This window comes from Schistocerca serialis, chromosome 3, assembly GCF_023864345.2.
Source record: "Schistocerca serialis cubense isolate TAMUIC-IGC-003099 chromosome 3, iqSchSeri2.2, whole genome shotgun sequence".
Classification (NCBI taxonomy): domain Eukaryota; kingdom Metazoa; phylum Arthropoda; class Insecta; order Orthoptera; family Acrididae; genus Schistocerca; species Schistocerca serialis.
The window spans coordinates 418,340,852-418,355,048 of record NC_064640.1 but is presented as its reverse complement, the minus strand read 5'-3'; the positions used below and the strand labels follow the sequence as shown (position 1 = coordinate 418,355,048).

The window sequence follows — 14,197 nt, the reverse complement described above, 5'->3', positions numbered from 1 at the left end:
ATTCGTTCTCAGAATATCAGACCGGATGGACGAATGGGTTGAAAAAACTGTGATAACTAGAACTCCGTATGTTGCTGTTATTGTCAGGTGTGAAAGTACAGTAGTATATGTGAAATGTCTGCTTAAAGACTTCTGGCAAATCAGTGCTCCATGCACACACTAGTATCTGTTTCTCAATACAAGCAATATAATGCATATAAACTAGTGAAGAGATCCTATATTAAATTGATTGCACGGTCTGCAGTAAACCCAATAAACAATTTCAGTAGTTTTAATAAAAAAACTGACTGTGAGGGGTATGCAGATGCATTATTTTCCACATAATATATGTGCTGTGCAATATGAGTATCAGTACATTGTACATTTATTTCATGGGAAAAAATGTTATGTGGATGGGATCTAGTTACTTATGCTATGTCTACATCTCTTGACAGTGCAGTAAACACTTGATTACCATTGTATCTTCAGGCAGATGTAAAATAATTATAGGAGTCAAGACCTGGCAACTATAATGCTAGATATGTCATAGCAGAAGTAGTATCTTGAAGAAAATTAATGCTAGTACCTTGAAACAGAGTGCTTATACATAGAAATTCGAGTTGTTTGGAGTTGAGTACTGAACACTGGCAGTGCTGAAGAAAATCTGGAGGCTTTACATGGCCAAAATGTTATGTCTTCCAAAGTTGCTTTACCAGATAATTTTCCAGCAGAGTGGTTGCTTTCGATTTTTCAACTTCAGAACCTTGTAACAAATTTATTGAAGCAAGTAACTCTGACCAGGCACTAGTCTATTTTGATAGAACATCAAATGAAAATGGATATAAAAGACTTCAAAATGCCATTTTCACTTTAGTGGAGCATTTATTCAGATAAGCAGTTTCAACAAAACTATGTTGCCGTCTACGTATTTTATGTATTACGATTCAGAGCATCTTATCCATGTCTACAATAATTTGTGTCACATAATAGACATTCCAAGAACATGCAAGGTATAGTACATTGGCATAGCAAAGCAAAAACAATCATTACATAAAATATCATACACAGTGCAATCTATAAGCAGCTTTTAAGAAAGTATTGAGTATACATATTTAGTGCACTGTGTATTATATTTTATACAATGATTGTTTTACCTTTGACATGCCAATACACTATGCCATATGTATTCTTGGACTGTCTACTGTGTGACACAAATTATTGTGCATGTGGACGAGATACTCTGAAGTGTGGCATGTAATATCCAAAGATGGCAACGTAATTTTGCCAAAACCGATAATCTGAATAAATGCTCTACTAAAGCGATTGTGGTGCTTTGAAGTTTACTTCTTTTTTTCATATCAATTGAGACCAGAGTGGAATAATATTAAGCATAGACAACAGCATATATTTTATGCTTTGCTATTTTGATTGTTTTGAATTTGTTAGTGGTAAGAAAATTCTCAAAAAGTCTGTTCAAAATAGCATGGGACCACATTGCACTTAGGGTCGTCTTATAGTCAGGTAGACGTGATACAATGCTACGCAAATCCTATAGTGTGTTCAGTTATACAAGTGATAGATTTACAATGATTAACAGGATGATTAGCTTATCTCCAGACTCCTTCTATTAACATTTGAAATAACAGAGTGTGAGCAGGAATGTACAGAAACAATGTAACATATTTAATGCCAGAAACTGTAAGTATTGTGTACTTAATTTTTTGAAAGTAAAGTGCACTATTAAACTTTTTTAATCTCTCATACTGATACTTAATTGATTTTCAGTGTTAACATGAGCAACACATTCATAATCTTATAAAAGTTTCTTTAAATTGCAGGTCATTCCCGCACTAGCAGCCAGGATATGAATTCCCAGTACAATGTCAGTGCTTACAATGAAACTGACTTCAGACAGCAAGTGGTAGCAGTGGGAACTCCATTGCCTACAGCATCTTTACCCATTGGTAAGGCTTTTGTTGTTAGCTTGTAGCTAGTGGGTTACAAATCTTATACATGTGATTTTTGCATTTCACCTCTCTCCACCCTCCCTCCCTCCCTCCCTCCCTCCCCACTCACTCACTCACTCACTCACATGGGATCCTATAAACTGTGGAGGGAGGGCGAAAGGCAGATTTCATATTCCTAGATTTCCAGAAAACGTTTGACATGGTGCTCCCCTACAAACTGTTGACGAAGGTCCGAGCATACCGATTAGGTTCCCTGATTTGTGAGTGGCTTGAAGACTTTTTAAGTAACGGAAAACAGTATGTAGTTTTTGGCAATGAGTGTTCATCAGAGACAAGGGTATCGTCAGGAGTACTCCAGGGAAGTGTGGCAGGAGCACTCTTATTCTCTATGTACATAAATAATTTGACAGACAGGGTAAACAACAGTTTACAAGTGTTTGCTAACGATGCTGTGGTGTATGGGAAAGTTTTATCATTGAGTGACTGTACGAGGATACAAGATGACTTGGACTGAATTTATATTTAGTGTGATGAATGGCAGCTTACTCTAAATTTAGAAAAATGTAAGTTAATGTGGAGGAGTAGAAAAAAATATCCTGTAATGTTTAAATCCAGCCTGAGTAGGGTGCTGCTTGGCAGAGTCACATTGATTAAATATCCAGTGAAATGTCGCAAAGCAATATGAAATGGAATGAGCACATCAGGTTGACAGTAGGGAAGGCGAACAGTCAACTTCATTTTATCGCAAGAATAAGTGTAGTTAATCTGTAAAGGAGAGGGCATATAGAACACTAATGCGACTCATTCTTGATTACTGCTTGAGTGTTTGGTATCCTCCCCAGGTCGGATTAAAATAAGACATCAAAGCAATTCGGAGGCATGCTGCGAAATTTGTCACTAAAAGATTCAGTCAGCATGATAGAATTATGGAGGTATTTAGTAAACTCAAATGGCAATCCCTGGAGGGAAGATGATGCTCTTTTTGTGAGGCATTTCAAGCTGACTACAGAAAGATTCTGCTGCTGCCAATGTACATTTTGCTTAAGGACCATAATGATAACATGAGAGACATTAGGGCTCCTACAGAGGCTTATAAACTTGTGTTTCTCTTGCTCTTATTTCTGAGTGGAACAGAAAAGGAGATGACTGGTAGTGATATATGGTACCCTCCACCATGCACTGTACGGTGACTTGTGGTGTATGTATGTATCGAGATGGAGATCTAGAACAATTTTCAGAGTATTTTGGTATAAGGCCCTCTTGGTCTCCAGTGGCTTGTTATGGAATAATAAATTATGTAATATTCAATCATCGGAATGTACAACACAAAACATGCAGTTGCTGTGGGAACAGCTCAGCATAGTGTCATTGGGCTACTCTTAACCCACTTGTGAGGTGCATATCTGAAAAGTTTTCATCAGCAGACTTATACAGACAGCTGTGTATCACTGGTGACATACAAATAACACAGAATGGAACACTACTGAATGCAAGCTAGAGGGTAAGGAGTCATGTGAACGTAACTGTTATCAGCAGCAAGTACCATCAGTGAGAGAACAAGTTTGTTTCTAAGCAATAATGCAGCCCATACTGTCGAAATTTGAACTGTTGAGCAGATGTTTTCAGTGCAATACAGATACAAATGTAAATGGGTGAAAAGAATTGAACAAAATGCAGTTACTTTGTAACAGTCTATCAGACTCTCTTGGTCCTTTGTACCAAAATACTTAAAAAATGTCTCTGAACAACATTTGAAATTTTGTCAGTGTCATTGCAGGCTTCTCAGTGTGTGTGGTTGGTATAAAAAAAGGAGTAGGTTCCTTCAGTGAATACAAGAGAAGAGGAATCATCAGATAGTGAAAATGAAGTATTCAGTGATGACGTTATGGCTGTGGTACTCATATCTTCATTGTTAAGGCTGGTCCATATGCTACGATTTACCTGTTCAGATGTCTATACTAGCTATAAATCGCTGCAAATTTGTGTTTCAATATGACACAGTTTGTCTGCTGCTTGTTTGCCTGCCAGGTATCAATCTTCTGTGCTCAGTGTTCACTACTCGTTTTACTTCTCAATTTACGCAGTGCACCAGAAGATTGGCAAAATTATTTTAGAATACAAATACAAACAAACAATTATTTGTCGAAGCTTGTAATTCTTTGCACGATACAACAGAATAATTGAATGTGGAAAGCAGTTTCACTTTGAAGTATGTTGATAGTGACGTTATGTCTCCTGGTAACAGGAACAAGTTATAAAGATTTGGAATTTTCGATCATACTGTCCAAGCAAGAACTGAGCGAAATTATACCAAACAGTTACAAAGTTGTATGCACTGCTCTGATGGAAGATTTCATGGAATCAAGGCGTATCTCAGGTCAAGAGGATTTTGTTACTTGGTTAATTCTTTACTGTATACAGTCTGCAGTGATTGTTGTTGTTGTTATTGTTATTTCCCCATTCATTGCAGGATAAAGTGCTATCATTTTATCTGTTAACCCTTCTAATACCGAGTATTTTTTGTTACACTGGGTACCATTGGGGTCTTTAGTGACCCCAACGGAATTTATTTTTTATTAAGGATAATTTTAATAATGGTAGAATAAAATCACATTTCTTATTTTTTCCACAATCGAAAACATGATGTCAGAGACATTAAATTAAATTAAAATGCATATTTTTTAAAATTATTTATCACCGTAAAATTTACAAACGACTCTCATGAAACTAGAAATATTTTTGATTAAATTCCGAATTGACATTTATGACGCGTTACACTTACAGCAATAATATGCAGAGTGGTTTTTACACACAGAACATTCACATTTTGAACAAGTACTGGTGAGATAATTTTGTCTGGCTTTCTTCTGACGTGCTCCTTTCCTAATTCTATGAGAAATGCCCGTCTCTTGTACTTGGTCGTTTCTGCCCAGTCTGGTGTAAGATGTAGCCATTTGATAAATGCATTCAGTGCACTGATATCAATCATGTTGTAAAATAATACCATTGGCCACCTTCTGCTCATCCTCTTTGTAGTGTACATTCTAACAAGCTTGTCCATGGTATCTACTTCTGATTTTGTTTTATTATAATCCAGAATCATTACTGGCTTGCATTCCTCACGATCTCCCACTTCCTTCCTTGAATGCATTGTACTGAGCAAAGTTACAACTTTTTCCACTTTCGAACAATATGAAACAATATGCTCTTGGAATCCAAAAATAGATGAATATTTGACTCGACCTTTGGTCTGAGTGAAAGCTTTTGGTAGTTCTCCTTTATTTTTCTAATTGTTCCTAAGAGTGTGTGACTGATTTTCAGGAGTTCTCTCGCCAAACTAAGGCTAGTGAAAAAATTGTCAGTTGTTACATTTTTGCCATTGTTTTCTAAGCCTTTCACCATATCTCAAGCAACTCTCTTGCCTTGACCAACTTCACGAGACTCATTTTCTTGATGACCAGTTTGGAGATTGAGAATGTAAGACGTTGCACTATCACATACAGCCCATAATTTCAACCCATATTTTCCTGGTTTTGAAGGAATATATTGCCGAAATGGACATCTACCACAAAATACTACAAGTTGTTCATCAATTGTTACATTGCTGTGAGGAACATATGCTTCTTGAAATGTGTGTAACCACATTTCAAATATTTCTCTAACGGGAGCCAGCTTGTCAGGAGCACGGTTGTGACGTCTCACATCTGCATCATCAAATCGGATGCACCTTGAAATTTGCGTAAAGTGATTTGTAGCCATTGCTTCACTAAAAATGGGTCTACCATCCTCTTTGTTCCATAGATGATGTGTAACTGCTTCATTATGGGCCTTGTAAGCACCTGCTAGGATCAAGACACCGATAAAGCATTTCAGTTCAATGGCATCTACTGGTTTCCATTTACTACCGTAAACAAGACTATCCTCTTTGTTAGTCCATTTTAGAATTACATCAACAATGTTTCTCCTAAGAAACAACTGAAAGCTGATTCTATGGAGTCTACATTTTTCACTGCAAATTTTGTTGGACCAGGCTTTACTCGCGTTATGTTCCATCTCTCTTCTCTTCCACAGGCTCTTCTCAACTTGTGTTTGTGCCACAATTCTTCTTTGTTTTTAGACCTACACAAAATAAAAAAATATATAAAGTACAAAGGGTATATGTTGGTGCTAGACCCTAATGCACATTTACAGACATGTGTACTTATATATAACAGTCAGAAACATGTGTTACTTCCCATTCAGGCTGGACATCTGAACTGTCCAAGTCTTCTTCTGAACTTCCGTCTGATTGAGGAATAATCTCTTCTAAGATGTCCATTTTTCCATCACTGCATGAGACATCAGAAACTATATCGCTGATATCACTATTTGATTCTCCAGATAGAGGATTATCCTGCAGTAATACACTCCTGGAAATTGAAATAAGAACACCGTGAATTCATTGTCCCAGGAAGGGGAAACTTTATTGACACATTCCTGGGGTCAGATACATAACATGATCACACTGACAGAACCACAGGCACATAGACACAGGCAACAGAGCATGTACAATGTCGGCACTAGTACAGTGTATATCCACCTTTCGCAGCAATGCAGGCTGCTATTCTCCCATGGAGACGATCGTAGAGATGCTGGATGTAGTCCTGTGGAACGGTTTGCCATGCCATTTCCACCTGGCGCCTCAGTTGGACCAGCGTTCGTGCTGGACGTGCAGACCGCGTGAGACGACGCTTCATCCAGTCCCAAACATGCTCAATGGGGGACAGATCCGGAGATCTTGCTGGCCAGGGTAGTTGACTTACACCTTCTAGAGCACGTTGGGTGGCACGGGATACATGCGGACGTGCATTGTCCTGTTGGAACAGCAAGTTCCCTTGCCGGTCTAGGAATGGTAGAACGATGGGTTCGATGACGGTTTGGATGTACCGTGCACTATTCAGTGTCCCCTCGACAATCACCAGTGATGTACGGCCAGTGTAGGAGATCGCTCCCCACACCATGATGCCGGGTGTTGGCCCTGTGTGCCTCGGTCGTATGCAGTCCTGATTGTGGCGCTCACCTGCACGGCGCCAAACACGCATACGACCATCATTGGCACCAAGGCAGAAGCGACTCTCATTGCTGAAGACGACACGTCTCCATTCGTCCCTCCATTCACGCCTGTCGCGACACCACTGGAGGCGGGCTGCACGATGTTGTGGCGTGAGCGGAAGACGGCCTAACGGTGTGCGGGACCGTAGCCCAGCTTCATGGAGATGGTTGCGAATGGTCCTCGCCGATACCCCAGTTGCAACAGTGTCCCTAATTTGCTGGGAAGTGGCGGTGCGGTCCCCTACGGCACTGCGTAGGATCCTACGGTCTTGGCGTGCATCCGTGCGTCGCTGCGGTCCGGTCCCAGGTCGACGGGCACGTGCACATTCCGCCGACCACTGGCGACAACATCGATGTACTGTGGAGACCTCACGCCCCACGTGTTGAGCAATTCGGTGGTACGTCCACCCGGCCTCCCGCATGCCCACTATACGCCCTCGCTCAAAGTCCGTCAACTGCACATACGGTTCACGTCCACGCTGTCGCGGCATGCTACCAGTGTTAAAGACTGCGATGGAGCTCCGTATGCCATGGCAAACTGGCTGACACTGACGGCGGTGGTGCACAAATGCTGCGCAGCTAGCGCCATTCGACGGCCAACACCGCGGTTCCTGGTGTGTCCGCTGTGCCGTGCGTGTGATCATTGCTTGTACAGCCCTCTCGCAGTGTCCGGGGCAAGTATGGTGGGTCTGACACACCGGTGTCAATGTGTTCTTTTTTCCATTTCCAGGACTGTATTTCAAGCACTTCATCTTCGGAAAGGAGACATTTTCCACTAAATGCAACACACACAATAGTAGTCTCCACTTGTATGGAACAAATAACTGAACTGTTGGCTTATAAAGTATTGGCAACAATCACACGTTACAACAATATTTACAAGAATAAAACAAAGGAAATACAGCAACACCTGCGGATTCAGTGTAGTATTATTGGGTAATAATACCGCAAGAGAGAAATGGGGTCACATTTAACCCCAATGGTATTCAGTGGTTCTCTCTTGATTTTCTGCAAAACTAAATATTTTCAAGAAGTTATATTAATATATTACAAACCCATTACTTAATTCAGGAAAATTCCGAATTTTTCATAATTTTTGGGAATAAGAAATAAGGTATATTTTACAGAAAATTACGGCCTGGGGTCGTTACAGACCCCACGGTATTAGGAGGGTTAAATAATTGTGAGCTACTGACTCCTATTGACTGCATTCCATGCTTTAAACTTTTCGTAAATAAATTCTGCTGTGAACCTCCAAAGCACTGATGCATTTCAGCTGTTTTAGAATTCAGTGTGTATTAAAAGACAAGCACCATTAGGCTGGACAAAAGTGTGTCAGGCACATGCTGCATGCCTGATTTACGGAAGTTTTTCGATCCACGCACCAAAGGTATCTTGTGCTGATGTGATAAGGACCCACTGGTTGGACCAATGTTGCTCAACCTTAAACCTTACCACTCCAGCTTCCATATTCATGTAAATTTTTGGTCCACATATTGTGACTTGTCTGTGCTGGTGGGGTGTGCACATACTTTCGTGCAGTCAGCATACAACATGTGTACTGTCCTTAAGGTATCCACATCTTCAGAATTCTAACAGTACCCAATTGAAAGAAAAGAGAGATGCTGTTCCCACGTCAGGCATGGGTTAAATACAGGGTGGCGCATGAAATGTGTTACTTTCTTTTAAATGTAAACTTTCTTGTCAATACAATCTTAAAGGAACATATACTACAATGAAGAGCCGTCCATGGAGATTTGTTCTAACTCAGCACATGCTCAATATGTCCACCATTTCATTTCCTAACTTACTTCAAATGAACACTGAAGTTAGTGATTACCCTACGGCACATGTCTTCCGTAATTTCAGTGCAAGCTTGAAGAATACGTCTTCCGAGCTCCATTAAATCATGTGGACGTTTTGGGAAAATTTTTTCCTTTAGGTACCCCCAAAGAAAAAAGTCACATGGATTGCAGTCTGGACTATTGGGCAGCCAATTTTGTCCGTCATTGAAGTGACCTGGAAACCTGAGTGAAATGATCTGCATGTCGAAATGCTCATGTAAAAACTTCAACACAGTGTTTGCAGTATGTGGCCTTGCTCCATCTTGCAGAAGCCACTGCGTGTTGAAGGGCAAGGCAGCAGCAAGAAGTTGTGGAATGAAGCTATTGCGAAGCATGCTCAAATAATGCTCGCTGTTCAGTTTCTTCAAAGAAAAAGGGTCCAATAAGTCCATGACTGGAAATTGCTGCGCATGCTGTAATCCTTGGAGCATGATGTTGTCGTTCATGAAGCACTTGTGGGTTTTCAGTGGCCCAAAAATGTACATTTTGTTTGTTAACCACACCGTCTAAATGAAAATGCGCCTCGTCTGAAAACCAAACTTTGTTGAGAGTTTCTCCCCTATCCTCCACCCACTGAGCAAACAGTAGTCTCTGCTGCTTGTGTTCTTCAGTGAGCTTTTGTGCACAGGTCATATTGTATGGGTACATATGGAGGTCACTTTTAAGAATGTGTTGAACAGAGCGTCCGGATATTCCCGGTTGCACTGCTGCCTTTCTACATGATTTCCCGGGACTTCTCTGTTCAGCAACTTATACCGCTTCAATATTCTCCGGCAAACAAACAGGCTTACGCTGAGGTTGCTTCACTTCCAATACTGTTCCTTCCTGTACAAATTTATTGTACAACCTGTGGATCGTCTTCTTGCAAGGGACCCATCGTGTGCTAAACTGTTGTCGAAAACGCCTCTGAGTCACAACAAGGCTTTTCTTTTCTTGAAAAAGTAACACAATTTCCGATTGTTGCTGTGTCGTCAGTCTTCCATTGTCAGCCATTGCTGCTTACTAGTCTCTTAGTGGCAGTATCGTGAATTACACGTCATTTCGTAACTCATTTGTTTTTCCAAGCTCTGCTGGTACTGCTGTAGAGATCCCAGCGGGATATCTAATGTGCGTCATAAATTGTGAAAGAAACAATTGGTAACACATTTTGTGCACCACCCTGTACCTAGGTATAAACAACTAGTAACATAAGAGTAGTATTATTGTTATAAAGACAGTAACTATACAATATCTTCGATGTAAATTACCATTGTAGCTTAATGTTCGTTAGTACTAACAAAAAACCTAAGCAAAAGCTCCAGATCTTCAGAGCCTTATCCACATCTGCAGGACAACATAAAAGTGGAAATATTAATAGAATGTAGACAACTAGCTGTAGGATATAGAGTCAGTGTATGTTCCAAGGCCACAGCTACAGTGCTCTATGATTTGGACCTAACTCATATCTCTTCCTATTTTCTACTCTTTCTTTTTCTTATTTTTTTCTATTTTCCATGTACTTCATATATTTTAAAATAAATAGTAATAGGCTGCACAATCCACTATAGGACCTGTTATTCTTCAAATTATTATCATGCTTTCTACCACACTATACATATGAATTGTGATTAAATGCCTTAATTGAATATGATTTTATTATTATAACCATGATTGTGAGTTATGTTATTAATGCACTGTAGGCTCTATCATAGTATCTTGACAGTAGGCAGTTGTCAGTAGGTAGCAGAAGACTGACCTCTCACTTTCTCCTCTCAAAATCTTGAGAGCTATAATGCTGTTCTTTCTATGCAGGAACTCAGACATGCACTCTCCTCCTCTCACTCATCTCCAGGACTGGGTGGTATCCATGTCAAAGTGTTGCTGCATCTATCATACCTTAGTCTGTGCCACCTCCTTCGCTTTTATAATTGACTTTGGGTTGACAGTACCTTTCCCAGAAGATGGGGAGAAGCTATTGTCATTCCTGTTCCAAAACCTGGAAGGACAAACATCTCCCCTCCAACTATCGCCCAGTCTCTCTCGGGAGTAGTGTTTGTAGGGTTTTGGAGTGTTTGGTAAATTGCCATTTAGGCTGGTGACTGGAGTCCCGAAACCTTTTAACAACTGTCCAGTGTGGTTTCCAAAAGCATCATCCCACAGTTGACCATCTTGTTGCTCTCTCCACTTATGTCATGAACAATTTTCTGAGGAAACGCCAAACAGTAGCTATATTTTTTGATCTGGAGAGGGCATACGATACCTGTTTACCTGTTGGAGGACAGGCATCCTCCACACCCTGTTCTCTTGGGGTTTTTGAGGTCGACTACCCCTCTTCCTCCGTGAATTTATGACAGAGTGCGCATTTAAGGTGCAGGTGAACACTACTGTATCCCGTACTTTCTCCCAAGAAAACGGAATGCCCCAGGGCTCCTTACTAAGCATTATACTGTTTTCCATCGCCATAAATCCAATTATGGATTGTCTCCTTCCTGATGTCTTGGGCTCCCTCTTTGTCGACGATTTTGCAATCTACCACAGCTCTCAACGGATCAGCCTGCTTGTGAACAATGTCTTCAGGAATGTCTTGATTGCCTCCACTCATAAAGCATTGAAACCAGCTTCCAATTTTCTCCCAGTAAGACTGTCTGTGTAAATTTTTGGCATTGTATGAAGTTTTATCCGCCTTCCATACATCTAGGCCCTGTTGACCTTCAATTTGCGGATGTTGCCAAATTCTTGGGTCTTATGTTTGACAGGAAACTTTGCTGGTCTTCCCATGTTTCATATCTTTTGGCTCACTGTCTGTGATCCCTCAACACCCTCCATGTTCTGAGTGGTCCTCCTCCGCCTACATCACACCTTAGTGTGCTCAAAATTGGACTATGAAAGCATATTTTACTCCTCTGCATGGCCTTCTACTGTTCAGCATCTAGATTCTCTCCACCACTGTGGATTGCATTTAGCATCTGGAGCTTATTACACTAGCCCCATGGAGAGTCTTTACGCTGAGACTTATGGACCTCCGCTGTCCAGTCGGTGAGCTGTCCTTCTGAGTCATTATGCTAGTCGTCTGTCTTCCATGCCTGCTCATGTGACCCATGCCCTTTTTTCGACGCCTCTTTGAATTTAGGATATGCAGGCAGCCCTTCCTCTCTATTACCACTGGGAGTCCACTTCCGTCAACTGCTACATTCACTTTCCATTCTATTTCCTAAAACTTTCTTGACAAATGGGGGTACCATGCCACCTTGGCTTCACCCCCCAGACCTGCCTTCTCCGTGTTCTATGTCAGCTTCCCGAGGGCAGTACTCCCCGTATAGTTTAACATCAGGTATTCACTGCTCTATGCACACAAATGGAGGATGACACATTTATTTACTTTGATGGTTCCAAGACCAATAAGGTGTAGGGAGTGACTGTATTCTTGCTGACACCCCTATTAGATTTCGACTTCTCGACCAGTGTTCAATTTATACTGCGGAGCTTTACGCTGTTCTCCAGGCTCTCCAATACATCCGTTGCCATCAGCGGATCCAGTATATTATGTGTTCGGATTCACTCAGCTCTCTTCTCAACCTCAAAGCTCCACCCTCTGGTCCACCGGATTCAGGACTGCCTCCACATGGGGGGAGGAGGGGGGGGGGCATCTCTGTGGCATTTTCTGGATCCCAGGGCATGTTGGTATATGTGTAAATGAGACAGCTGATATAGTGGCAAAGACTGCTGTCTCTCTTCCTCAACCTGCTGTTTGTGTGGTCCCCTTTGCCAATCTACAGAGCATTTTATGTTGTTGTGTTGCTCTTTTATGGCACACACATTGGTCTGCCCTTCAGGGTAATAAATTATGGTACATAAAACCTCATCCCTGTGCTTGGACCTCTTCCTCCAGGCCTCGTCATTGGGAGGAGATAATTTTAACTAGACTGCAGACTGGGCATTGTCTTTTTAGCCATTGACATGTTTTAAGTGGCGATCCTCCCCTGCTTTGTCCCCACTGCTCTCAATCGTGGATGGTGAGACACCCCTATTTTAATCCACTATGCACCCGTATACAGCTGTTGCCTGATGTATCTTCCCTTTTAGCAGGTGATGTGTGCTCAGCCGATTACGTCCTTGAGTTTATAAGTGTTAGTGAGATGACATTGGTCATTTGAAGCTCCTTTTAGGGAAAACAACTCCCCTTCAATAGTACTTTTCTAAGATTTCCTTCTGATTTTAGTTTCCCTCCTCCTTGAGTTTTGCTGCCATTGCTGCTGATTTAAAATCCTGTTTTTGCCATTCACTGAGCCACAGAATGAATGTTTATGACCATAGCTGTTTTGCACCCTAAAACAACAACAAAAACAACAACAATAATAATAATAATAATAAGATTAATAATAATAACGAAGTTGTCAGCAGACTAACATAGATTTCATGTAATGGGTGTGAAACTCTGAAGACAGATGCAATTATTTAGCTGATATTATTACTTGATTCTTCTTTAACCATTGTTTTATCTGAACATAAATTTTGTGAGGTATTAATTTTACTTTATAAAATATTTTTATTATTTAAAAAAAATTCTGAAACTGCCTATATAAATTTTAACATTTTAATGAAGATCTCTGTTCATGTAATCATAGGGACTGCCATATATCACATGTTGCTATTATTTTTATTGGTGTGCTGCTATGTCATAATTTGGTCATCAAATTAGTATTTTTGGGATGAAAGTTTACTTTTGTTAAATTTCTACCACATTTTTTCTGCTTGCATTCAAAAGTTTGTATTCTTAAACAAGCATGTTCACCATTTAATCAGTCTAATATACAGACACTTTTAATATGTATAAGTAAACACAAATGAAATTAAAATTATATACATTAATGTTATTGCAGTATATTTTATTTTAACAATGTTCCATTTTCTGTAAATGCGTAGTTTATTCTCTTCAGGTGCCCAGCAGGGTCCAGTCATGTTGACAGCAAAGAATCTACAGTGCATGAGAGCTTTACTGAGTGTAGCTCACTGTCATGGAAGTATATTAGGCACTTCATGGCACCTGGTGCTGACAACATTGCAGGTGCGTACTAAACACACACAGTTTTATTGCCATAAGTAAGTTTAAAATATTACCGATAGCTTTGAGCAGTATGAGAAACATAGTTTCTGTACAGCAGAGGAACAAAGCTATACTTATTTTCTTTTGCATGCCTCTGCAGACTACTAAAGGTAAGTTTCTTTGCCAGAAATATGCATTTGTCTATGTCTTATATCACTGACCATATGATCATGTTGTATTGCCTGACAATTCTAGCGAATAAAAACTCCCAAGCAAGGGTTTGCATTGTTGTG

At 40.4% G+C, this 14,197-nt stretch overlaps 1 protein-coding gene across 1 annotated transcript in view; it reads left to right on the top strand.

Moving 5' to 3' along the window:
• The window catches only part of LOC126470294 (protein MON2 homolog), a 219,911-nt gene that overhangs the window by 62,351 nt on the left and 143,363 nt on the right, over positions 1–14,197 (top strand). Inside the window, exons 11-12 of the mRNA XM_050098049.1 lie at positions 1,818–1,943; positions 13,798–13,925. Coding sequence (XP_049954006.1) covers positions 1,818–1,943; positions 13,798–13,925 — 254 coding nt within the window. The remainder of the gene's footprint in view (positions 1–1,817; positions 1,944–13,797; positions 13,926–14,197) is intronic.